Genomic DNA, 26,647 nt, shown 5'->3' on the forward strand with positions numbered 1-26,647 from the left:
CGGCGGCACAAAAATGCAATTCATTTAGGCTCAAGTAGCTGTCTTTGGGGAGTCTTTCCTCTAACACCTGAACAGAGTGGCTTGAGGACCCTACCCTTTGTCCTGGGGGAAGCCCAGCCTCCCCCCACCTCATCTCCAAGGACTGATGCTGGGGCTGGCATTCCCCCCGGCTGCCTCTTGCTCCCATCTTTTCCTCCTGATGAACATCTCCACTCGGAAGACTGTCTGTGACCCGTTGCCCTACGAATGATCTATGTTGGGCTGTCTTTCTGGTTCCTTCATTCTGTCCTCTGCCACTACCCCAAAGACGTGGTTAGGATTTTGCCAAGATTTGGAGGGATGAAGGGCGATTACAGAACAAAGCAGAGCAAGTGACAACTGCCAATCACATTTTAGACTTCACTGTCCGGAAAATGAATCGGCTGCCCCTATCTCACTGCATTGCCCCCTCTTAGGCACTTATATTCATCACTCTCTTCTCATACTCTTTCCCTTGCCACTCTTTCCTTCCCTTTCCTGGTTGCCATCTTGAAAGTTCCTGTGACTTTTTCATGCAGGATAGTTTAACTTTCCTCTTCTCACCCAAACCAGGTTTGGCACTTAGCAATGCCAAAACTCACCAGGGACCTGTGGAATGAAGCAACGCCCGGGACCTAGGGGGGACCAGCAAAATTTGGGCATTCATTATTTCTTCAGTATACCCCAGATCACATTCTTGGAAGCCCTCCCACCCTCTTAGTGATCACAACGCGTCACAGGGTAGAGATGGGACTGGGCCGGTTCCTCTTGTTTCATATAGAGCACCTCCTATGGGCAATGCTGGGTACTGCATCTAGAGATGTGAGTCAGACAAGACCCCACCTCAAGGAGCCCAAACTCTAGGAGGGAAATTTAACTCCATCCTTAAAAAATAAGGAGTGCCAAGTGGAGAGAGAGGGAAGGGGACCTTGGCTCTTTCAGAGTGGTCAGAGTTCTTCAGATGGGAAGGTCAAGGAGGGCTTCCTCTAGGAAGTGGCATTTGAAGGGAGCCAGAGCAGATGGCTTATCTTGGGGCTAAGTGTGGGGCAGCCAACCAGGGTGATTTCTTTTTTTTTTTTTTTAAACCTCCCAACTCCACGTCTAACAGATTTCACCTAAACCAGCCTTGCTAAATCTCAAGCCCCATGAAACCCGTTTCTGTTATAATCTCTCTCTTATCTCTTCCTTGCCTTCCTTCCCCATTCTCCTCCCCTACAGGATGGGAAATCTTCAAAGAAAAAGATGTGTCACTGTAAGTATACAGCCCAAGAAGTGGGCCAGATAAATTATTAAAACACATAAAAAGACAGTGAGTTGTGCGGCAGGAAACCGGCAAAGGCCGAATAGCCACCCCAGGTGGACACTGGGCTGGTGGTCCCTGGGGAACCCCTCCTCAGAGCCCTGGACAGGCTGAGGTTTTACTGCCAGGCCCACCTCTCCTGTGTCTCCCCCCAGGGCCAGGTTGGTGGGGGTGGGCGTGTCACGATTCCAATAGCAGCGAAATCCCAGGCGCCTGCTGGGCTGGGAAGGGCCAGGCTGAAGGTGGAGGGGGGCCTTTGCGTCTGGGCTGGACATTTGGGATTTACTTCCCCCAAGACTTAAAACTGGTAACTGCAGAGTTTTAGTTCTTGCTTTTATCTCTTTTTGAACTGTAAAAAGAAATTCCCAAGGGGAGGAGGGGATACTTTTTTCTCATGCAAGAAGAAAGCCATGACCGGTTTAAGGAAGTAACCAACTTTCTGAGCACTGTGAGAAAGACCGCTCAGAGTTTTGCTTTGATTTAGATGCACCCTGGCGCTGGCGGGGGGCGGGGGTGAGAGAGACAGAGAGCACCTCCCAACCGAATTCCATTTCCTTTGGAGGGGTCTGCAGGAAAGCTCCTACCGGAACTCAGACACACAGAGCCCCCCACCTCCCTCCTACTTCTGAGGCCTATCATCCTGCTCTGCTTTTCCATTTTCCTGCAGCTCAGGAGTTCTCACTTTGGCACTATTGACACTTGGGGCTGGATCACTCTTTTGTTTTGGGGGGCTGTCCTGTGCATTGTAGGATGTTTAGCCGCAACCCTAGCCTCTACCTGCTAGATGCCTTCAGACATTGCCAAATGTTCCCCCAAAGGGCAAAACTGCCCACAGTTGAGAACCACTGCTATAGCTGGTGATGCCTTCTAACTTACCATACTGTTTGCCCGTTCAATTATGTTTATTGTTTCTTCTCTGTCTTCCTCCCAGTAGAGTGCAAGATCCATGAGAGTGGGGATTGTTTGTTTTGTTCAATGATGTATCTTACGTGCCTAAAACAGTGCTTGGCACACAGCTGGCACTGAATCAGTATTTGTTTCCAGATGGGTGAGTCTGCCTCTAATGGTGGAATGTTAAGTTTGGACTGTGTTGGGACAGCCTGATGTAGTAAAAACAACACGGGCAATGGAATCAAGAGGCTTGGGTTCAGTTCCTAACCAGGTCATTGACTAGCTGTGTGACCTTGGGCACGTGACTTCACCTCTCTGAGCCTAGTAGTTCCCTCCTTTGTAGAATAAGTACGAGCCTGCATCAAACAGTGGTTGTAAGAGTTATACATGACTTAGGACAATAGCTGACACACAGTAGGTACTGAATAGAGAACTGCAATATAACATGGACAATAATAATGTTTTGGGGGGTCCCAGCGCTCCTCAAATGAAACCAGCCTGCTATGAGCGTTAATGTACCTGCTTATAAGATTAGCCTTCATTTCCACACAAATGGGTGTGTAGAAAGCAAGTTTGGAGAATGGAAGTAAGACACTGTTGGGTGAAGGGATTTATGACTCTGGAGGGCCATGCAGTTCCCAATATCCTTTTTTTTTTTTTAAACAAGCAATTATAAATTTATTTATTTATTTATTATTTATTTTTGGCTGTGTTGGGTCTTTGTTTCTGTGCGAGGGCTTTCTCCAGTTGCAGCAGGCGGGGGCCACTCTTCATCGCGGTGCACTGGCCTCTCACTGCCGCGGCCTCTCTTGTTGCGGAGCACAGGCTCCAGACGCGCAGGCTCAGTAGTTGTGGCTCACGGGCCCAGTTGCTCTGCGGCATGTGGGATCTTCCCAGACCAGGGCTCGAACCCGTGTCCCCTGCATTGGCAGGCAGACTCTCAACCACTGCGCCACCAGGGAAGCCCCCCAATATCCTTTTGAGACACATAGATGCTCCAGAGTAATGATGTCCAATACAGTAGCCACCAATCACCTATGGCTATTGGTCACTTGCAATGTGGCCCGTCTGTGTTGAGATGTGCTCTAATATAAAATACACACCAGATTTTAAACAGTGCAAAACAAAGAATGTACAATATCTCATTATAAGTTGAAATTAAAGCATTTTTGATATATCAAGTTAAAGAAAATATATTAAAATAAGTTTAATGTTTCTTTTTTACTTTTTTAAAAAAACGTGGCTACTAGGAAATTTGGAAATTACATATGTTGCTCACATTATCTTCCTTTTCGGCAGTGCCCCTCTAAGGAGTTGGCAAGAAGGGCAGAATTGAGCCTCCATTTTACAGACCATAAAACTGAGGCTCACACAGAGAATTCAGTCCTAGCACAGAGTTTTCTTTTCCCACGCCTAGGCTACCGAGTACTAGGACGAACTTAACAGGCCCACAGCGTCCCTAGAAGAGCAGGCGTTCTCTCTGAGAACCACAAAGGTGGAGTGGAACCCCTTGATGTCGCCCTCCCCTCCGCAGAGACCTCCCCAGACAAAACAAACAAGCCCTTGGTCTGGCGAACTGCAGCGGGGAGCGGAAACCAAGGAAGATCAAAGACCCAGCGGTTACCCCCTTCCGGGCTGCACAGCTGGCAGCGCGCCCCGACCCCCGGCGGGCACCCACGGGCCCCGGGATGCGGGGACAGCGATTGGCTGGCAACTCGTGGCTTTCGGACACTTGTAGCCGCCGGGAGTTGGCTGGGTCCACAGCTGGCCGGAGGCTCAGTGGGGGCTTCTCCTGCACAACCAAATCAAAACGTAAAGAGTCGGAGGAGAAGGTGGGCGGGCACGGGGCGGGTAATAAGCGAACACTTTCTGCAAAAGTCCGATCGTGCAACGGAAGGGGCAACGCTGCGGGCGCTCCAAGCAGCGTCTCTTCTCCGGCCTCAGTTTCATCACCTGTAAAGTGGAGCCGCTGAGTCCTCCTGCCCGCTGCCAGGAAAAATAGAGCGGAGGGAACGCACAGCCCCGTGAGCCAGAGGAGCGGTTATTGTAGAGCGGGCAGGACCCAAGGGGGTGTCTGTTCCAATACTCCTCCTGGCCAGAGCTCCTCCGCCTCCCATCACCCCCCCACCCCCGGTCCCCAGTCCCGGGTCCCCAGCCCCCGGCCCGGGTCAGAGACCGCAGCCTGGAGGGGGGCGCTGTGTCCAGCCCTACAGCGCCTCTCCACGCCCCGCCCACAGCCCGCCGGCCCCGCCCACAGCCTTCTCCCTCCGCGTCCCGCCTCGCCTTTGATGCGCCGCGCCCGGCCAATGGGCGCGCGGGGAGGCGCAGGCTGCGGCGGCGGGCTGGGGGTTCGGCGCGCCCGGGCGTCAGTCCGGCCGCGGCGACGGCGGCAGGATCGTGTCGCGGCGACCCTTCGGGATACTCTCGGCTTCAGGGCTGCTCCAGGAGGAGGAGAGCGAGGCGCGGCGCGGCGAGCCGCAGGGCCCGCGGGCCGGGCGCATGGCTTAGGGACGCCCCCTCCCGCAGCGCCCCCAGCATGGGGAAACTTCACTCCAAGCCGGGTCAGTGTCCCCGCCCGCGTGCCGGCCCCCTGGTCCCCGCCGCCCTCGCCCCCGCGGTTGCTAACTCTCTGCCTCTCCTTTCTTTCCGGCTCCCGCCGCCGCCGCGCGCGATGTGCCTGCAGCCGCCGTGTGCAAGCGCAGGGAGAGCCCGGAAGGTAGGGGCGCGCGGGGCACGGACCGGGGGGGATAGACTGGGAAGCACCGCGGACGGCGGCGGAATGGCCTAGCCCGCGGATCTTATTACCAGGGCCACCCCCACCCGCTACTCCAGTCACCAGTCCCACAAACCCTCTCCTTGGAGCAGACTTTGTGTCCCCTCCTCTGTCCATCCTACCCCCTCCCCGCTATCCTGTGCTCTCTCTTCTGACTCTCAACCCCTCCTATTGCGGTACCCCGACCCCGCACTCACTGCACCCCCTTTTCAGGCTCCTAAGCCCCTTCTCCAAGAGCCTGCGCCCTCTCTTTCTGGCCCTCAACCCCCTCTCCCGAGATCTTGGCTCCTGCGCCCCCTCTCCTGACGCTCAGTTCCCCTCTTCCCCTCACCCCGTGTTCATCCCTCCCCTCCGCAGTCCTGGCCTCTGGCGCTCGCTCTTCTGATCCCCAGACGCGTTTTCCTGGGGTCCTGCTTCCCCCTTGGCTCCGCTCTGGATCCCTGCTCTTGGGGCTTCGCTGAACTACCTTCTCCTGATTACCTGCGTCCCTCTCTCGGGTTGTGCGCGGCTCCCAACACCCTCCGGGTCCCTGCTGCCTCTGCCTCGCCCACTCTTTCTCTCCTCTCTCGGGTAACTTTCAGCCTAGGGGCCAGACTCAGGGGCTTCGTGTCGTCCCCGCCTCAGGTGACAGCTTCGCTGCGAGCGCCGCCTGGGCTCGGAAAGGCATTGAGGAGTGGATTGGGAGGCAGCGCTGCCCGGGTGGCAGCTCCGGATCCCGACAGCTGCGGGCGGCTGGCACCGTTGGCAGAGGAACGCGGGTACGATCCCCACCTACGTCCCTTTCAACCTCAGAGATGCGTCTCCATACCTACCCCCCGCACCCCAACCTTTAGCACCCTCTCGGCGCAGCTTCTAAGTCCAGAAATCCCTTCTCAGCTGCCCCTGCCCCACCAATATGACCCTGTACACCCCCTGCCTTGGGGAACCTTATTGGTGACACAGGTGGCAGTCTCCTGTTCAGTTGGGGGCAGAGGGCTGCCCGGGGGGAAATGTCCTAGGTGATGTGGTGGTGCAGGTCCAGTTGATGGGGAAGCTTGTCTGCGCTGGAGGGATCTGGGGGGGCCTGCTCTGACTTCTACCTTGTTTCTGTGGCCAGCATTCAAAGGTGGATTTGGAGTTGGGGCTAGGGAAAAGGGAAGGCATCTGGGGGTGTCTGGATGGAAGGCAGGACTGTGCCGGTCTCTGAATGTGTTCCAAGTGTGTGACGTTCATCAGTACCATCTGCCCTGCAGCCCCAGTAGAGCCGGCTGTGATCTGGTGGCGGGCAGAATTTGGGGGGTACTGAGATCTGGGAGACCCCTTGGCTTGGCCCACAAGGAGAGAGAGGGCCTCATTCTGCTATAGCCTGGGCCTACCCCTAGCCTTCCCCCAGTGGGTCCCTGAGGTTGGAGTTGTTCCTAGGGGAGCAGTAGATGTGACAGGGGAGTGAGTGAGTCCAGCCTCAGCTCCTGGCCTGGCACTGGTGTTCACAGATGTCCTATGGGCTCCAGAACTCTGCACAGGGCTTTCAGATGGTCTGCGTGGAACTCGAGCAAGCCAAGGATCAAAGGATGAATCAACTTTTTGATGTGACATTTAATTTTTTTTTTTTTTTTTTTTTAACTTAGAGGAGAACAGACTGAGTCTCAGGTCTGGTTAGTTCTTTGGTCTTGTCCATGGGCTGGGGAGGGGCCAGTGGACTTTTCAGATGTGTGTGTGTGTGTGTGTGTGTGTGCGTATTTGGTGGTGGGACCTGGACTGGGTGCAGCCCGTTGGAGGAGGTGAGGCCTGTGGATAAAGTCGACTCTTGTGCACGTATGAAATAACCGCTGCATCTGGAAGAAGCTCCCATCTCCTCCTCCACTGCCACTGCTGAGCTGGGGGCCTTCTCTTCTCCATTTCTCTTCATCTGTTGGCTGGGTTAGAATTGGAGCTGCTGTCCCCTGGGAAAGGCCAAAACTTGGTGGGCGGGGGCACTGCAGTTGGGGCCCTTTAAAAACAGAACTACAAACTTCCCTTTCTTCCCCTACCATTTCTAGTTTTTGATCTCCTTATTTATTTAAAGCCCAATGAAAATGATCCGGTTTAGCCATATGAACAAATGCATTTGCAGCTGAAGACAGAGGCCAACTGAGTGGATTTCCATTAATCAAGTTTTGGGTTTTTTCAGCCTGTTTATTTTTACAAAGTATTCCTGCAGAATGACATTTATTTGCAGTCCCCCCGCTTTTTTTTTTCTTTCCTAAACTGCCAGGCAGCTTGCTCCATGCTTTAGGGGAAACTTGAAATACAGCGAGGGCTTACTTCAATTGACTTTTATCTTCAAAGCCATAACAAATGTTACCCGCATGTTTTTGGTAGGTCTCCTTGGCATCCAGTCCTGGAGGATGGGAGGGAGGAGGAAGGAAGGAGAGGAAAACAAAAGTCTGTCGTTTTTAATTAAATAGTAGTGTTCCCAGCAAGAGGAATGTGAGCCAGTAAAAGTTGCCATTGGGGGAAATGAGGGAGGGTAGGGAGGGGGCCCCAGCTTAAGACTGTGGCTTTGGTAAAGTCACGGAATTTTGTTGCCTGGTTTCTTCCCCCAGCTGAGGACAGCATGGGATGGTGCTTGCCCCCTCCTTTCCCAGCCCCCTCTCTCAGAGAAATGCTGAGGGGTCATTAGTGTTTGTTCAAAGCACTTTTGAAGATGTGAGACACAGAGCCATCAGCATGACATATGTTGGGTGGTGGAGCGTGGGACCTGCCATCCAACATATTAAGGGGAGGGAGTCTCTGCTGCCTTGAGAGTTGTGCTTGGTGACTGGGACCTGGGTGCCTGGGTTCCCACCACCGCTGGCCTCGCTCCTGAGCCTGCAGAGGTGGGGATGGCCCAGGGAGAAGTCAGGGTGAGCCCAGGGTGTGGAGCTGCACTGTGGAGGCCTGTGAGGTGATTTCAAGTGGTACCTGGAGGAATATTTCTTATCTTAATAGTTACATTTTTTTTTTTACCAGAAAAAAATAAATAACTGCGACATAAACCCCTTGAATTCGCAGATATTATTGCTTAGGAGGAAGCTAAGTGGAAAGAGATAGTCGAAAGTCAATTCTGAGAAAAATATTAAGTACAACTGGTCAAAATTGTGAATGAGAACGGAATGCCCCAAATTTGGGAAACGTTGAGATACTGAACAGGATAGCAGTAGGCAACGCTCGGTCTGTTTAATTTCTGTGATTTCCAGTGGCACGGAAAGGGTGGCTCCAGGTTCTTCCATTATCTCATCAGGATGTAGGAGGGCGTGGGCTCCAAATTGTGTTGAGTTCCAAGGGCTGGCAGAGGCCCCCTCACCAGCCCCAGACCCGTCTTGGGGTTGGCCTCTGTGTCCACTCGGTCACCCGGCCTTTCACCAAAGTGGCGGGGGACACATTCGTGGCTCATCCAACCAGCATTTTTATTGCAACAATAACTACTATTTATTAAGCGCCTGTGTGTGTCAAGCACTTTGCTTACATTAACTTAATCCTCCTCCTAACCCTGTAGAGTTGCCAGCCGGCTGGTGTGGACGCTGGTTTTCTCCCATTCTGGAGTACTTTCTAGGACAGTGGAAGCCATGTGCAGTTAAGTTCCACACCAGAACATCTGCCTGGAGGGGGTCGCATTTATTCATTCCTGAGAGGTGGCACTCTGGCCGGCTGCCGAGTACTTTGGGATGAGGCAGGTTGTGGGGCAGGCAGAAGCATGAGGGGCCCCTGCTTGCCCTCTTCCTCTCTGAGGGAGCCTGAGTAGCTTAGTAAATGTTTAAGTTGGGTCTGAGTTTCATACAAGATCCTGGGATATGAGAGGGTGACCTCACCGGCAATTAACCCACGCCTGCCCTCCCGAATACAAAACTAAATGAGGTCAGTCTTGGCCACAATAGCTTGTCACCTTGTATAAGCCATTTTACCTTGTCTACCTTAATTAGCTCCTCTGCAAAATGGGTATAATAACATGCTCATCCCTGGCAGGGTTCTGGCAGATAACTCTTCACTGAAAGTAGAATGTGGGGAGAAAGGTACTGGCAGGTTCCTGAGGCCCTGGGAGAGGTGGAGGTGGGGGCCTATATTATGAAACCAGAGGCTCCCCCTCCCCCATACTCTGTAGCCTCACTTGGAGGGACACAGGCTCGGGCTTCTGCCCTTTCAGTGGGTACATGCTGAACTTCAAGGGAATATGAGCTTGGAGGAGAAAAATAATGAGAAATGTGAGCTGTACAAAGTACTGCAGAAGATGACTGATAGGTGAACAATTTGTATGCCAGACAATAATGTGCTAAACAATTAGAAATTAAAATAAGCATAATAATCTCAGAGATAAAGGACGATATTAGAAACATGAAGCAGCAACAGGCAGTTACAAAAGAAAACCGATTGAAAATGTTGGCTCTGGAAAATATAATGGGTGAAATTAACAAGTCTAGTAGATGGATGGAGTAGCGTAATGGACACAGAGATGCTGATAGGAGAACACTCAGAGAAGCAGGATCTGCGTGTCTGTGTACGCTCCTGCAGCGTGTGCACACGTGTGCATATATGAATGTGTACAACTGGATTTAAGACCATTCCCCTCCCCCACCCCCCAGTTTGGTCCTTTTGTTCTTTTATGGCAGAGCTGCCTAAAGAGACAGGCTGAGAGCTTCGGTGCAGGCAAGTCTGCCTCTGGATCAAAGGTGGCTGCCAGGCGGTTTGGTAATTTGATTAGGGGGCACCTAGTGCATTTTGATGTTTGGGGAAGATTGGGAGGGTGCAGGCCCTGCTGGAGCCCGTGGGGATGTATGGAGCTGGGTGATGAGATTGGAGGCCGGCCCAGCTGCTGCCTGAGTGCCGGATTCCAGGGGAATTACCCTTGAATGATACCAGTTGGCACAATTAAAAGGCCCCATGTCTTCACCATATGGAAAGTGTTAGGCCTCCTTACGTGGTTTCAAAGCTATGTGCCGGGAGGTGGACTTGACATTTGAGGTAAAGCATAAATTAAATATTTGGTGTTTCAGAATTAAAAGATGATTTGCTTTGAGGCTAGTGGAGGCGTTTGGACCTCAACTCACTGGCTTCTTTGAGTTCTCCACGGAGGGTGCCCTCTGCCAGGCCAGCTTCATAGCCCCACCTGGCAGCTTTCTGGACCCCTGGGGAATGGGGAGGAGAGCTGGGGCAAGCTGGAGCTGGGCAGAGTGCCAGGTGGGGCTTCTGGTTTCTGGTAGGTCTGGATCCCTCAGGAAGGTGGGAGGTGGGCAAGGGTGTCATTCTGGGTACTTTAATGCATCTCTGTGATGGGGTCTCAGGTGGAGGTTTCGAGGAGTGTCTTATCCTCCCTATGAAACTTTTCTTCTTTGAGAAGCACACTGGTTCCCCGAGTCAGGCTGTGTGTGTGTTGTGTCCCTCGAACTCAGGAACAGACCCTCTACATTCATATCTTGTACAAACTGTCACAAACTCAGGGGGAAGCTAAACCAGGAGACAACCTCGGCGTGTCCCACAAGCTCCTAGCCTTGGGGAATGTTCCATCCCCTCACCCAGTGGGAGTGTCAGAAGTGAGGAGAGAAGGTGGGTGATAGACAGACAGAGTAAATTCCTCCTCATAACAGGAAGCTTGGGCCCCTGGGCTCAGGGGCCAGACTGTCCCTTTGAGGGCTTAAAGCAGCAAGGCTGAGCTGTCAGCAATGGAAGAATCACTTTCTGAGGAGTCCATCTTCCTTGTGGCAGCCCTGGGGCACATGGTGGGCTCTCATGATATATTTGCTGAATGAATGAATGAATGAATGAATGGAGATAGATTAAGTCACCATCCCTGCCTCTTCCTCCCCCAGATTCTCTTCCCCAGCCTGGTGGAGCTGGAAGTAGGAATAAAAGGAAGAGTGGAATCAGACCTTTTCTTTCAGACACTCAGCTATTAATTAATTATGATCAATAATGAATCGTTATTAATTATGGATTCCCTAGCTGTGCCGGACATTGAGGCTACAGTGGCAAATCACAGAGCTGTGGTGCCTGTCCTCCTGTAGCTTCCAGTCTAATAAAGGAGACAAAGAATAAGCGTGGCCACAGGCACATTGGCAGACAGTAACACTCCTGAGAAGCTGAGGCAGTGAGGAAGAAAGTGTGGGAAGAGGGGATGGGTTTGTGCAGTGGGAGCTTGGGGAGACCCCTTGCTCGCTAGTGTCCGTGGACAATGCGTGGTGCTTGGGTTGGGCCCCTGAGAAGGGACTGTGGGCTCCAAGTGGCTCTGCAGCCTGTGGGGTCTGGAACTGTCTCTGGTGCTCATTCTTTCTGCAAAGCCCCCCATGTTAGTGGCTCTTGGCACGTGTGAGCTACCTTTCCCTCTGGACAGGTGAGTGGGGTGGAGCCAGGTGGGCAGCCAACCTGCTGCCCCAGCCGCCAGCGCGCTCTGCAGGGCTGATTTGCATGCAGCATCGTGCACAGGGACTTGGGGGCATTACTCCAGCTGTTTGGGTGGAGGGGCGGCCCCTGCTGCCCTGCGAGGGAGGAGGGTCAGAAGCCCAGCCGTGGTGGGATGTGGCAGCCTGAGCGGTGGGATTGGCAGAGGGAGGCACCCCAAGAACCAGGGGGCAAGAGGCAGTGACAAGCCAGTCCCAGAGAGAACCCATCCTGCCCCAGAACTGCTGTGAGCCTATGCCTGAAGGAGGAGGGTCTCCTGCCTCAGTTTACCAGGTGTGTCTGAGGAAGGGGCATGCAGCCTGACTCTGGGCAAGAGGCAGGGGCCCACGAAGAGATCTGCAGGCACTGGGGAGTCAGACACCCCTCAGTCCTCCTTGCTCGAGGGGTTCTCGCAGCCTCACTCACTGGCTGTAGGTTCACAACTTCGGAATTTTTAGGTCGCTCGTTGGATTCCAAAGCAGGAACTTCCGGCTGCCTCCCTGACTTACCGCTCTCTTTTCCACTCACGCATGTTCTTTTTGTGGCTCTTGTCTCTCACAGACATTCTTTCTCTTCCTCTGGCTCTCTCTCCCCCTCCCTTCCCCTTGCCTCCTCCCTCCCCACCCCCTCCCCGAGGAAGGAAAAAATTCAGACTCTCACAAACAAAATATCTGCCATTCCATCCGAGGGAGAACTGAGGCAGAAGCCCAGAATATCCTGGAAGAAACGCCAGAGAGAGCTGAAGGCCTCAGTTGTTTAATCTGGAAGGCAGTCTTTGATGTCACCGTGCTCCGTTTATCCTGGGAAGCTGCCTGCTTCTTTATGGCTGGCTTCAGACTCTGTGCATGAAAAATGGCCGAGTTCCTTCAGGAGCTGGAGGGAAAGCCTGATCCCTCCCCAGAGGGCAGGCCTGGGGATGCTGCCGCTCCTGCCAAGCCCAGGTGGGCTGGAGAACCTTTTCCAAACAAGCATTTCCAGAGACATAAGTAATTCTTTGATAACTTCCCGGGAAAGCAGAGGGGGCTCTTTATTCATGTGGGTACCCGTCACGGGGCTTCGCGAGGGAAGCCTCAGGTCCCTCCACTGAAGTCATCCTTAGACCCAGAAGGGCGGCACACAGGAGCTCTCACCAGGCGCTCTGCCCTCCAGGGTGCGTCCTGTATGTGTGTTTGTTTAGAGGGCTCCGAGGAATTGCTCTGGGCTTCACTTTCCTTACTTGTTGAGCCATGTGGGCTGCGGTTTGTGTGTGGCTGACGCCTTTCAGAGGATCCCAGGGTAGTGGGTGGGCTTCACAGCGGTGTGGCATCAACTGAAGGATCCCCCCCCTGCCGCCCCTTCTCTGGGCTTTGGATCTTCTGGCTGAGAAGTAGGATAAAATCATTTATTATAATTTAGAAACTATGTATTAAATTCATTCTATTCAAGTCATTCATGCATCTGTGCAATAGAAATTGAGTACTTACTTTAGGCCAGGTATACATTTGCTCTGTCAGTAGAGCGTGGTCCTGGTTTTCATGGACCTTACACTCCAGTAGGAAAAGATAAGTATTTTTAAAAACAAATTACACAACCTAAGCTGTGATTTATGCCTCAAAGGAGAAGTGCTGGGTGCTTTGAGAACATTTAGTAGGAATCAGACCTAATCTGGGTGGCTGTTCATTCTACAGATATTTGAGCATGGGTAGGATGTTGTAGAAACTATGAGGAATAGAACATAGTTCCTGCCTCATAGAACTTGGAGCTTAGTGGAACTAAACTTTCATCTTTGCCTCTCATCTGTTTTTCTTATCTTATTGCATTGGTTAGAATCTCCTCAACTGATTAATAACTATTAAGTATGATGTTCATTGTTTGTCTAGTTAAGAAAGCTTTCTTCATCTCCTGGATTGCTAGGATTTTTAAAACCAGGAATAATTATTGAATTTTATCAAATGCTGTTGGGGTGTTGATGGAGCTGGTGATTCTTTGCTAATATAATGTATGATTTGTATGCATGATTTACATAACTAGATTTCCTAGTGTTCAACTTTCTTTGCACTCCTAAATTAAATCCCTCTTTGCCCTGATAGACTGCTGCTTTAAAATGTTGCCGTATTTGATTTGCTAATATTTTACTTTGCATTGATATTCATGTTTGATTGGCTCATGGTTTGGGAAGGTAGCTCTTGAATAATGAAGACAATGTTCAGGGAATGTTAGAGGATGCTCTGGGGGCTCTAGAGCAGGAAGTACCAACTGGTCCAAGGTCAGAGGTAGTGTCAGAAGAGCTGTGATTTAAGCCCAAAGGTGCATGGGGGGAGGGGTGGTGGTGAGCAAGGCAAGGGGAGAGGACATGTAACAGCCATGAGTGTTTGCCGGACAGACTGGCCACATGTGAGAAAGCCCTGTAGAGAAGAGGGTGGTTCATTTGAGATGCTGGTTGAAGTTCAGTTGGCGGAAGAGAGGTCACAGCCTGGGCCTGGGGGCCTTCTCAGCCATGTTATGGAGCTTGGTCTTTGTCCAGAGGGGAGACAAGTGTGTGAAGGGCCTGTGTGAGGGGCCAGCAAGAAAGAGGTGAGCCCTGTGATCTGGGGGACGAAGGAATGTGGGGATGGGCTCTCCCTTGTAAAAATACTTTGGAGGATAAAGAGGAATCAAGTATTCTGTATTCTGTGGGCTCAGTGAGAGATTCTGGAAGGTCTGCATTGGTCCAGTCACAGTGCTTGGTTCTCGAGTGTCACCCAGGGGACTCTTGAGGAGGCCATAAGGAGGTGAAGGACCAGGAGAAGTAGATTAGGACATCAGGCGATGTAGGGTGGTGCTTAAAGAGTGAGAACTTTGGAGCCCGATGTCTTGGGTTCAGATCCTGCTGCACGATTTTCTAACTGTGTGACCTTGGGCATAGTGTCGAACCTCTGTCAGCCAGGGGTCTAGTGGGAAACAGATGCACTCCAGAGAGTTTAAATGAAACTAGCTTCCAGAGGTATGGGCAGGGTTCAGGGATACTTTATGGGGGGTTGAGGTACCCAGGGACGGATGGTCCCTGGCAACAGTGGGAAGCTGTTACCACCCCTAAGGTAGAAAGGGCCAGGGGAGGAAATGTTGGGTATTTTGGATTGGATCCCTGTAGGAGCCACAGCTGACGATGGGTGGAGACCAGGCAGAAGCTATAAAGATGGAGGATTAACCACAGTCAGAGACACGGGACAGAAGTAGTGAGGGAGTGGAGAAGAAGTACCCGAACTCCCATCTCCTCGCATCCTCCCGTTTCCTGCCGGGGCCTCCCATTGGCTGAATTCAGAAGCCAGAGGCCAGAAAGCTCCAGTGAATTGGCCCACAGGGTCAGCTTCCTGGGGGCACAGGGCAGTACAGAGAGGGTGGGGAATGGATGGGGGTGGGGATGGCAATAGAATAATCAACTCTGCTTGTGTTTCGTCATCTGTAAAGCAGGGATGATAATAGTACCTGCATCATAGGGCAGTTGTGAGGACTCAAATTGTAAAACAGTTGTAATGTCAGGCGCACCCGAAGTGCTCAATACAAGTTCGCTCTTACAGTTATAAGGCCAGGAAGAGACACAGGGTTATGGAGATTCGGGGAGGTGTTTTTGAAGGAGGTGGCATGTCAGTATAGCTCTAAGGATGGTAAGACTGGGACCAGGGGTCAGAATCTAAAGGCCAGAGAAGTCATATTCATGAACGCAGCAGGCTGGGAGGGAGAAACCTGGGAGGTGGGGGGACTAGGGTGCCCTGGGGAGCACATGCCCTGAGTCAAGAGAACAGCGTCCCTCAGCCCCAGCCAACTGTTGTCATGTGGGAATGTGGCCCTGGTATTACCACATCTTCTTATCATTAAGAGAACCCAGCCATCTGGATTTTTATGTGAAATTTTTCTAATTAAAAAAATTATCGTCAACTACATAAAATTTTTCAAAAACACTTTTTTTGGGTGGACCCAGACAGCTGGATTTGGCCTGGCCTGTGATTGTTGATTTAGACCTACAAGGTTTTGGTGGGGTATGAATATGTTAGTGATAATAGTACATACAAGGGAATATTAAAAGTGTCTAATGCTTTACATGCATTCTTTACATGTATTATTCCCCTGTGTACAGATGAGGAGACGAGCTCAGCAAGTTAAGTCCTGAGCCCAGCCAAGGGAGAGCGGATTCAGGCTGCCTCCAAGGCAGAGGGTACAGTCCAAGCCAAGGCTGGGTGCTGGGGAGTCATGGATAGTATGTTTCAGTTGCCGGGGAACAGGATGGGAGGGCAGGTGGGGTAAGTACAGTATAGATGTGGTTTGGGCCACTTTATACTGAGGCCCAGCGTGTGCACGTAGTAGGTGTCAAGAGTGTGTTTAGAGCTTTCAGAACAGAATCAGACTTCCTGGGTCCAAGTTCCCGCTGCACCTCTCCCCAGCCGAGTGGCCTTGGGCCATGTGACGGCTCATTGCTGATCCTGAGCTTTCGCATCTGGTGGAATGGGTAGTCATGGTTCCTACCTCATGGAGTTGTTCGAGGACTGAAATGAGTTCATGCTGGCAAATCAGGGAGAATAAAGCAGACGTCACCCCTCCTCTTGCAGCTTTCTCGTGTGGTTAGCTGATGATCACCCAGATGTGCGCTAAATGTGATGAAGGGGAAGAACAGGGCGTGGTGAGAGAGAATGAGGAGGGTTCTACTTTGGACTGGGGAGTTAAGTTGTTGAGACCCAAAGGATAAATAGCCAGGTGATGAAAGGTTTAGTAAAAACATCTCAAAGGGTTTGGGAAGTGCAAAGGCCAGGAGGCACCACTGGCAAGTAGAGAGTCTTCAACCCACTTCTGGGTGTCTGGCTTAGGACAGAATCCAGTCTCTGAGTTGTTCAGGCAGAAATACGCGGTCCAGCACCGGGGGTGGGTAGCTCTTGAGGGTTGCGGGACGAGATGCTTTATGTTGCAACCTGTTTTGGTTCTTTGTCCACCTGCTGCAAATCTTCTCCCACAGTTTTATTTTTATCGATGTCCGATCGCTCCAGCTTCTCTCATTTCTGGCTGGGTGGGAGGTTGGGGAGAACCTCCTGGTCCCATGAAGTAGTGTCAGCCGGGAGCTGATTGGCTGGTCTGCCACGTGCTGCCCAAGCCCCTGGCCTTGAGCTTGAGTACAGAGCTGGGGCCCTGGAGAGGGTAGGGCAGAGCATAAAAGTCCCTGTCAGCAGCAGGATGGGCCTGGCCACCCTCAGGCTACAGGTGAGGCTGGGGAAGACCAGAACCTCCCAAATGGGCTCAGGCCCAGGGTGTATCTCTAACTGCAGAAGTCTGCACAGGCTGGTGGGCCCCCCTCACGGAGGCTTTGGCTGACCGCGGCTCCACTGTGTAGGTTTGGGCGTGCTACCTTGGGGTACTGAGGCCACTCCAGGCCTGGCTTCCAGAGGTAACCTTGTTACAGGGCAGTTTTTGACCTTGACCTTGTTTTACCCTTCTTTCCCCTAGGGATCTAGATAGACTTCAAAAGCAAAAAGATGATGTCAGAAAACTATTACAAACCAGGAACGAGGTTGCCTTTTCAGTGCATGCTGGGACCACTTATCTTGCTCCCCTGCCCTGGAAATTCCGAGGAGCCCCTGCCCCGGTCAGTCTTGGGTATGTGCCTCCTTTCTCAGTGTTCTGTGACGGCAGCCTCAGTGTGACTATTAAGTGCCTGCGTATGCTGAGCCCTGTGCTGAACCATAGGTGCAGCATTAAGTATCTGCTGTATGTCAGGCCCTGGGCCCAGAGCTGTCCCTACCACGCAGTTCTCACAACACCATTATGAGGCAGGTACTATTATTATCCCCATTTTACTGCTGGGGAAACTGAGGCTTTTAAAAAATATTTATTTATTTATTTGTTTATATATTTATTTTTGGCTGCATTGGGTCTTCGTTGTGGTGCACAGGCTTTCTCTAGTTGTGGCGAGCAGGGGCTACTCTTCATTGAGGTGCGCGGGCTTCTCATTGCAGTGGCTCCTCGTTGCAGAGCACAGGCTCTAGGAGTGTGGACTTCAGTAGTTGTGGCTCGCGGGCTCAGTAGTTATGGCTTGTGGGCTCTAGAGCGCAGGCTCAGTAGTTGTGGCACATGGACTTAGTTGCTCTGCAGCATGTGGGATCTTCCCAGACCGGGGATCGAACCCATGTCCCCTGCATTGGCAGACGGATTCTTAACCACTGTGCCACCAGGGAAGTCCTGGAAACTGAGGCTTTAAAGAAATCTACCCAAAGTCACTTGACTTGGAAGTGGAATCTTGTTCTAGCAAGATTCAAATTCAGATCAGTCTGATTTTAGAGCTATCTTAAATCATTATAGGTGACTTTTTTTTTTCCTTAAACAGTATGTTATAACCCCATTCATGGCTTATGAAATCCATGTAGTGAGCAGCATTAAAAAAAAATGAAATAGACAAAAATAAAAATATGAGAGAATATCCTATATAGTAATAGTAAATATTGCTTTATGTAACTTTCTGTTTAGTTTATAGGTGTGGATAACCATGTCTATAGATGATTGATAGATAGATATGGGCATACAGACATGGGTATCCATACTGATAAATAGATAGATCTATTTATAGATAGATATGTGTATATCTAAACACACATCTATACCCAAACCCATATATACAGAGGCCCATTATAAAACATAATTCTTATTGTGGGTCACTGTCAAAGTGTTAGAAAACACTGGTGATTGGTCACTGGTCTAGACTCTGAGTCTGAATACCTGGTTTCAGGATCTAGCTCTGCTTCTCACTAGCTGTGTGACCTTGGGTAAGTTCCCTAACCTCTCTGTGCCAAAGTTTTCTTTCTTGGCTTCAGGGCCTTTTGGTTTGTTGACTTTTTGGTGAGAACAGATTCTCCCAGGATTGCCATGGTTGCTGTCTTGTTCATCAACTCCATTTGCTTAGGGCATGAAGAGGGCCCTTGGGGACCCCCGTGTCCTCTCACCTTAGAAACTAGCCTCTGAACATGACAAGCAGCAGCTGCACCCTGGCAACTAAATCTTTCTGGACAGAACATTGTTTTGGGAATCCTGAGCCTGGGGGTGGCCGCAGCTTAGCTATTAGGTATCTATTGTGATCTCTTCTGCCCTTTGCTTCCTCCTCTCAGCATGTAGTAAAGAAAAGGTGGATGTCTAGGTTATCTTTTGCTGTGTGACAAATTATTCCAAAACTCACTGACTTGATATTTTATGATCTGCTTAAGATTATGCAATTTGAGCAGGGCTTGGCAGGGGCAACTTATCTCCAGCTCCATGTGCATCGTTGGGTTGGCTCAAACAGCGAGGGGCCACCTGCCACAGATCCACTTGGCTTGTGTGTCTGGGGCCTCAGTTCTCTTCCAGGTGCCCTCACCACTGGTTAGCTTGGGCTTCCTCGTAGTATGGCGATCTCAGGGTAGTCAGACTTCTTACACGGTGGCTGGCTTCCCAAGAGTGCAGAAGTGAAAACTGCCAGGTTCTTTAGGTTTAGGCGTGGAATTGGCAGTGCCACATTCTCTTTGTTAAAGCAAGTCACAGGTCCAGCCCAGGTTTAGGGGAAGGGATTACACAGGGGCATACATACTGGGAGGTGTGATTGACTGGGGGCCATCAAAGTAGTGTACCAGAGAGGATGTGGTCTCCTGGAGAGAAACGGCTGAGAGACTGAGTAAGGAAAAGGACTGAAAGGTGTCCATTGGATTTAGGGTCCTGATGGTCACCGTCCGGTTTGACAGGAGCTGTCGTGGTGGAATGGCAGCCGAGGTGAGACTGGCATGGGTCCTGAAGGGACTGGGGAACACTTACACGGGAGCAGATGCACATACTTGTAAGAACATCCATGGCTACATTATTTGGAAGAAGGAAAATTTGTAACAACTCAAATATTCATCACCAGGAGACAGGCTAATAAACAGTGGTGTAGCCTTTCCATGGATCTCTCTGCAACTGGTAAAACCAGGTTGAGTGAGGACCACAGGCTGATAGGAAGGAGGCCCTGAGATGCTGTTGAATGAGCAAAGCAAGAGCAAAACATCAGTGTAATGTGGCCCCGTTTTCTGCACTATACAAAGGTCTGTTCAGGCCTATGTCTCTATATATTTGCAGGTGCACATGGAAAGATCTGGAATAATACACTGTCAAAGTCTGTTTCCCTGAGGAGTGAAGTGGTGGGAGGTGGTGAGGAGAGAAGGAATTTCACTTTTCACATTATATATTTCTACATTGTTTGACTTTTTTTTTTCTCAATGAGCATGTACTACTTTTGTATTTTTCAAAGAGCCAATACATTTTATTTTTATTTTTATTTTCTTTAACATCTTTATTGGAGTGTAATTGCTTTACATTGTTGTGTTAGTTGCTGCTGTATAACAAAGTGAATCAGCTATATGTCTCGGGACAAGCTTTTCTGGAAGGGGTGGAGAGAGAAGCCGGTGGCTGGAAGGGGACGTGGGGCTGGGATGGACTCAGGGTACGGCCCGAGGACCACCTACATCTGAAGTTCCGAGTGCTGTTTAAAATGCTGAGACCTAGGGGCCCCTCCCTCTGCAAGCCCTCTGAATCAGAGCCTCTCTGTGTTGGGCGACCGGACTCTGTAGGAAAGGTGATGGTGGGAGGGAGCTGGAGGGGTTAGGGCAGAGGGAGGGATGGTGCTTCCCATCTGTAGAAGGGTGGGGATCGAGTGTGTGGCCCAGTGGAGAAGCCGGCACAGTTCCTGACTCATGACACGCTCTCAGTCAGTGATTCTGTCTCCTGCACAGTTCCCTATGGCTGTGGAGCCTTACCCCCTATAAGTGGATTTGGAACTTTGCTGACAGTTATTGATACCTGGTCTCTTTTTCAAGACCGGCCAGGCCCCTCCTTTTATAACTGGAAGGAGGGAGATGTTAAAGGGATATCTAGCCTAGCGATAGAACTTTCTGTGATGATGGAAATGCTCTATGTCTGCACTGTCCAATATGGGAACCATTAACCACCTGTGGCTACTGAGTGCTTTGAATGCAGCTACTGGGACTGAAGAGCTGAATTTTAAGTATATTGTATTTGAGTTAATTTAAATGTAAATTTAAATAGCCACGTGGGGCTAGTGGCTTCTGCCTGGATAGCACAGCTCTGGACCAGCGGAGGAGATGCAGCACTGCAGTGCATCAGGCTAACCCCCATCCCGAGGCGGGTGGAAGGGGCTATTTGCAGCAGGTGATGGTGGAAGGCGAGCTCTGCGCCCAGGAGGCACTGGTGAAAACCTCCCTGGGGCCTCTCCAGACCCTGCTCCTGGGAGGCACAGCTTCCCTTGAGCTTGGAGGGAGGAGGCCCAGGCTGGCCACTGCTGTGGTCAGTGATGGGAAGGATGGCGGGTCTCCCAGGTAGGTGGATTGGTGCACCTTCTCCTGGTGTCATAAATTGGGGCCTTCTTAGCCTTCTCAACCTTGGAGGGCCTGCTTGGCATCTGCTTCTGGGGTTCGTGGGTGAGGACTTGTCCCCTTGGCTCTGGTCTGAGGAGCTGGAAGGCAGAACCCGTTCGTGGGGCTGGAGCTCAGCACTGAGTGGGACCAGCTTTTCCCCAGGAGTCAGAGGCAGCATTCATCTCGAGCTTTATGGTTGGCAAAGCCTTACTCACAGTGATTTGTCAGGCATTTACTATTTGCAGAAACCTGGCCAGGGTCAGTATTAATACTATGGGGAAACTGAGACCAGACTGCAGAGTCCATGGGGCAGGCTCTGTGTGTCTCACTGCTGCGTCCTCAGGGCCTTTTGCACTGCTTGGCACGTGGTGGGTGCTCAAGGAACACTTGCCTGGTGGATGAGGCTCAGGGAGGCCTAGCAGCTTGGCCAGAGGGCACATAGCCTCTGGAGGTCCTGTCCCTCCAAATTCCACCTCCTTTTGGCCTTTGAAGAGAGCCTCCGCTTGCATCTCCCCTGCCTTTCAGAAAGGGGCCTCGCCAGTTTTCTTTTGGTAAATAAAATCATGCACACGGTGAAAAACAAAAGGAAAAAAATTCAAAACAGTACTAAAGGGTATGTAATAAAAAGGAAGCCTTCTTCCCACCTCTGCCAATACCATTGGCCTCCCAGCACCCCTCTCCCAAGGCATCGGCTTTTTCTGGTTCCTGGAGGTGCTTCTAGCCGTGCTCTGTGAGTATGGGCCCTTATCCCTGCACAGACAGTAAGCAGTCCTCTTGGCCAATAAGACTGGGAAGCATTGGTATTTGTAGGTTAACTGAAAAATTCATTTGAGGTGGGGATGCATAAGAAAGTGATAGAGACTTTATTTTCTATTAACCTAAGTTGCATGTTATAATCTCGTTCTGCACCTTGCCTTTTTAACTTAACAGTGTATCTTGGAAATCATTCCATATCAGTGCATATAATCTAATTGCCCTTCAATCTTATTGTTCTTCATGGCTCTCAAGGCCTTCCATTGTAGGGATGGACCATACTTCATTGCACTGATTCCCTGTTGTTGGGCATCTAGGTTGTTTATGGGCTTGTGCCTATAGTCTAAAGTAGACTATTAGATCAATGTGGTGCATTTCTGTAGCTGTGCTTCTGCACACACCCCTGCCGCCCCAGCACACACACTGCACACGCGATGTGAGCTCCAGGCATGGTTCTACTTCTTTTCTGGCAAAGCCAGAGTTTCTCCCGCAGGCCAGGGTCTTCAAAATCCAGGAGGGCAGCAGCTTCAGGGGGGTCTGTGGTTAAGTAAGTGCGACCTTTCTCTGTGTGGGTGAGTCAGAATCCTTTGGGTTTTAAGCCCATCTCAGCTGTTTCGTACAGAAGCACGTTATTGGCCTGTGTAACGGGGGAGTTGGGAGGGTGAATTGAATTCAGGGACAGCTGGGTCCCAGCTCCAACTCTGCCCTCAGCTCTGGTTTCTTTTGGGTCGGCTTCATTCTTGGGCAGACTCTCCCCAGGTAGTGGCAGTTCGACTCCCAGCGGTCTGGGCTTCCATCTCCAACTAGAAGAGAGAGTTTCAGCCAAAGCTTAGTCTGGCTCCCATTGTTTTGACTTGAGTCACATGTCCATCCCAGAACCAAACCCTCTGCCTCTGCCGGTTCTGGGTCATGCGGCTACCCTCGAGTAGGGGCTGGGATCAGCTTCCCCAAACCTCAAGGGCTGGGAGTGAGGGGGTGGTTCCCTAAAGAAAAACCACCTGTGAGGAAAAGGCTGCAGAATGCATACTGGGTGGACAGAACCAACATCTGTGCGTTGTATAAGACTCACCGACCGCAGCTCCAGTCAGCAGCTGGCAAGCGTGGGTGGGAACAAGGCAGTCTGACAATTAGCTGACTGTCCGGGGAGAACCACTCCTTGCCACTGGATCTTGGAAGAGCCTGGGTGATTTACTGCCTCCTCCGTGCAGCCCACATGGGTCACAGCTTTCCTTTCAAGCTCCTAGCCTCTCCATTATGATCATAGGTGATTCTTAACCCTTAGTGGGTAGGTAATAAGACCCTTTTGGGAATCTGCTGTATTGGATGGTGTCTTTCTCCTCCAATAAGTGCTCTTACACATTTACCCCCAATTTCAGGGCCCCCAGGTTAAGAACCTCTGCCTCAGTTTGTATGGATATTTTTAAAACCTCATTATTTAACTTTTTTTTTTTTTTCCTCTATGGGTCTTATCTACTCCAGGGGGCACAGAGCTTTGGACCTGGTCTTCAGATCTGGGTTTGTACTGAACTGTATTCACTGTGGGCTTTAATTTTTTTTACCTGTAAAATGAAGGAAAAAAGTATCCATCTCTTGGAGTCATTTCAAGGATTAAGTGAAATAACTTATGTTGTGATTTAAGGCTTAGCATGCAGTAAGCACTCAGTAAACATACTCAGTAGTCCGATAAGGCCTCTGGAGCTGCTGATACGTTCTGGAAGATTCCCAGTGAACCCACGCCATCTCTCTGGGGCCCATGACAGCCTCTGGAAGGGGCTTGGTTGCTGTTTGATGGATGGAGAGGCTCAGAGAGAACATCGTTGTTCACTCAAGAGTTCCCTGGAGTGATTGTTTGCCATTTTCAGGTGGGCAAACTAAGGCCAAGGAGGTTTCAGTGACTTATCCAGGCATCTTGGGGTTAGTTTGGGTTAGTTGTGAGCACTTTTACATCCTGATCTTAGGACACCCCTCACTTATTTTATAAACTGTGCCTCCTGCATGGCCATGGACAGGCCACAGGTGACAGCTCACCTGTGCATGATGCCTGCCTGCAGGAGTTCCCTGATCTCAGCAGAGCCCTTTCCGGCCCCTGAGCCCCAGCCAGTGGTTCCTCTGCCCGCCTGGCTGGACACCAGGTCTCGGGTGGTGGGTATTGTTCTGTAGAAATGCAAAGTGGTGCTTTGAGAGTATTAAGACACAAAGTCCCTGTGGTTAACAGCCAATTAATCACAGCGTTAAGGAGGGAATGTCTGGGTAGACGTGACTTCATGAGCTTGTCATAAAGTCTGTCCCTGCCATGTTTCACTCTCCAAGATTTTTGACTTTCAGAAAAGGAACCACAGATAGAGTTACCAAGTTTTACAGAAATATTTTTACTGGGCAGAAGATTGCTTTCTGGTGAGAGCCAGTTATTTCAGGAGACAAGCAAAGAGCCCTTTATTCTCACGTTCTGTGGGAGGAAAATATTATGCTAGGAAGCCCGCTTCTTGGACGGGCTGTTTGAGAGGCCGGGCTGCATTTCTGGAGTTGGGAGTGGGTGACATGAGATGGTGTGGGTGCCTGGGGGGCTGCTGGGTGTGCCTCCCTGGGGATTTGGGGCTCGTTGTACGGGCATAAGGGAGTGTAAGCTATAGAGCAGGGAAGGGAGGTGATCAGACCTGGGCTTTGACCTGGGAGTGCATGGCGGAGAAAGGAAGAAACAGGGTTGTACGCCAGTGTGGGAGCCCCCCAGCTGGAGAGCAAGCCTGGGGTCAGCTGGCTCTGCCATTTACCGGCCGTGTGACTCTGGGTCCTCATCCCTCTGAGCCTCCATTTCCATCTGTAAATTGGGGATAACGAAGTTATCCACCACACGGGCTTGTGTGAGCGTTAAATGCGATCATCTATGTCAAGCGCTTTCTCATTTACTCAATCTGTGATATCCAGTGGTGATTGTCAGAGGGAGGGAGATGGACCTTCCTCGTCCACATTCCAGACCAGCTCATCCTGCAGTTCATCCTTTGCTGGTGCCTTGGAGTGCAGTGGGCATGTTTCCTGGTCCCAAATGTGACTTCCGGTTGGATACTGTGGTGGGGGATTGGAAATCTGGGTCACTCCAGCAAACTGGAGATTTATGAGCCTCATTCCTTGAGCTCTAGTCTGTACTTCAGCTCATGGAAGGGACTGTTTTCTCCTGGAAATTAGGGGAAAACAATATGGGCTTGATTGTATTCAAGGAGGATGGGTTTGACCTTTGCGTATTAAGACTTTGTTCCCCCCTCCCCCCATGATGTGGAAGAAGGATGCCTGCCAAGAGTTTTGTTTGTGTCTGGAGCAGCCATGTGTCTGATAAGGAGACGGCATCCTTGCCCTCTTCTTGCTTCTGAGCGTAATCCCTTTTAAGTTGGGCAGTTGGAGAGGGTTGATTTATTTCGTTCTCTTCCTCACCTCCCTGTCGTTATTTAGAATGTGAGGGAGAGTTTATCTTGTTCTCCGGGAGATCTATCGTTTCAACTTTGGAATGGTACCCGAGTTTATAGAATGGAGTCTGGTGCCCAGAGCCTTCTGGTAAATATTTTGGGAAGTGGGATTCCTCTGACATTATGGCCCGTGAGTTGGGCAGTGGGTGCTTTTCCACGACTCGAAGATTGAACTTGACCTCTTCTCATACAATGCCCTGCACATGGGCTACTGGGGGCTACTTGCTAAGGCATCTCAGCTCCCAGAACTCCTGCCTCTTAGGGGTCCTCTTGTGCTGTGCCTTCCGCCAGGAATCCATGCATTGCTTCTTCATTCCTTGCAAATGCACATGCCCCTTCTTTATCCTCAGAACCTGGCTTCCTTCTTCCTTCTCATGTAGCCTCCATCGTTCATTCATAACCGCCCCCCCCCAAAGCCTTCCCTCAAGGCTGCCCTCCTTGTTGCTAAAAGCCTTTCCATTGCTTTGCTGATACCTCCTGTGTTCTGCCCTGGGTTGGCCAAGTCAGATAGGAGGGCCCTGGACGAGATCCATGTTCTCTCAATCTGTTTCCTCATCAATAAAATGGGATGGTAATATCAAACCCTGCCCACGCCCCCCAGGATGAGTGGAAGGATGGAAAGATAATACGTGGGAAGCCTCAGGGCCTGGTGTGCAGTAGGGTTTGGTAACTATTTCGCTCCCCCTCTTAAATTATAAGCTGCTCGAGGGCAAATGCCAGTTCTTAGTCATCTTCATATCTCCTTGAGAGCATCTTAGCCTGGTGTCTTGTTCATAGTAGGCCTAAGGACACAGTAAGTATGACCCATTGGTTAGGAGTGGTGGTGACTCTCCAAAGGGTTCCTTGGTTGAGAAAGTCTCTCAGAGCAATCATTTTCAAGGCTTTGGGGAAGATAAACAATATTGCTTTAGCTGAGTGGTTAGGGCATGGGGGTCACCGTCCACTGTATGGCCACTAGCCTCACATGGCTGTTGAGCATTTGAAATAGGGCCGGGCTGGGCTGTAAATACCCAGCAGATTTCAAAGCCTTTGTGTTAAAACAGAGAATGTAAATTTCTCCTTAATAATTTTTACGATGATAACAAAGAATGATGATATCTTGAAATGGCAAGATTTTTGATATTTTGGCTTAAATAACATTATTAAAATTGATTTCACCTGTTTCTTTCTCTCTTTTTTTAATGTGGCTACAGGAAATTTAAAATTACACATGTGGCTTGCATTCTATTCCTATTGGGCAGCACTGGTCTAGATTCTAGTCCATTCTCAATGGTGATGATATTGCCCCCAATATGTGTGTGTGTGTGTGTGTGTGTATACAAATAGACACAAATAGACAAACAGTATACCTATGGTATACCCAAATTTCATGTAGGGGCAGATAATAAAGAATGAGAAGTGCTCCAGAGACAGCCAGACCTGATGCAGTTGCTGGCTTTGCCACTTACTAGCTGTGTGACCTTGAGCAAGTTCCTTAACCTCTCTGTGCCCCTGTTTCCTCATCTGTAAAATGGGAGGAGAAATGATACATACCCCATAGAGCTGTTGTGTAGATTGAGAATGCCCGTGAAACACTTAGGACCTGACACATACAGAGCAGGCAATCAATAGGGCATTTATTACCGTGGTTCATATTGATATGTAGTAAGCGAGCCCTCTGGAGGCAGAACGCAGTAGGACTTCCACTTCCAGAATTTATAGTGACCGTAATGTTTGT

The 26,647-nt window shown here is 50.5% G+C and overlaps 1 protein-coding gene and 1 long non-coding RNA gene across 6 annotated transcripts in view; one reads left to right on the forward strand and one right to left on the reverse strand.

Annotated features, from left to right (window-relative positions):
* Positions 1–26,647, reverse strand: part of LOC309648989 — a 1,142,769-nt gene that overhangs the window by 18,567 nt on the left and 1,097,555 nt on the right. The gene's annotated exons all lie outside the window — the stretch shown is intronic.
* NKD1 (NKD inhibitor of WNT signaling pathway 1) overlaps positions 4,518–26,647 on the forward strand; it is an 85,636-nt gene continuing 63,506 nt past the window's right edge. For 3 of the 5 annotated variants that reach the window (XR_014256904.1, XM_082438412.1, XM_082438409.1), the window contains exons 1-3: positions 4,518–4,770; positions 4,893–4,925; positions 5,607–5,740. Coding sequence is in view for 3 of the 5 variants with exons in the window: in XM_082438412.1 (XP_082294538.1) it covers positions 4,746–4,770; positions 4,893–4,925; positions 5,607–5,740 (192 nt within the window). In the remaining 2 variants the exon portion in view is untranslated. Of the gene's footprint in view, positions 4,771–4,892; positions 4,926–5,606; positions 5,741–15,444; positions 15,545–26,647 lie in introns of those variants that run through there. The other 2 variants (XM_082438410.1, XM_082438413.1) reach the window with 2 other exon arrangements.

Source organism: Balaenoptera physalus, assembly GCF_965194825.1.
Source record: "Balaenoptera physalus genome assembly, chromosome: 19".
In the NCBI taxonomy this organism is placed as follows: Eukaryota; Metazoa; Chordata; class Mammalia; order Artiodactyla; family Balaenopteridae; genus Balaenoptera; species Balaenoptera physalus.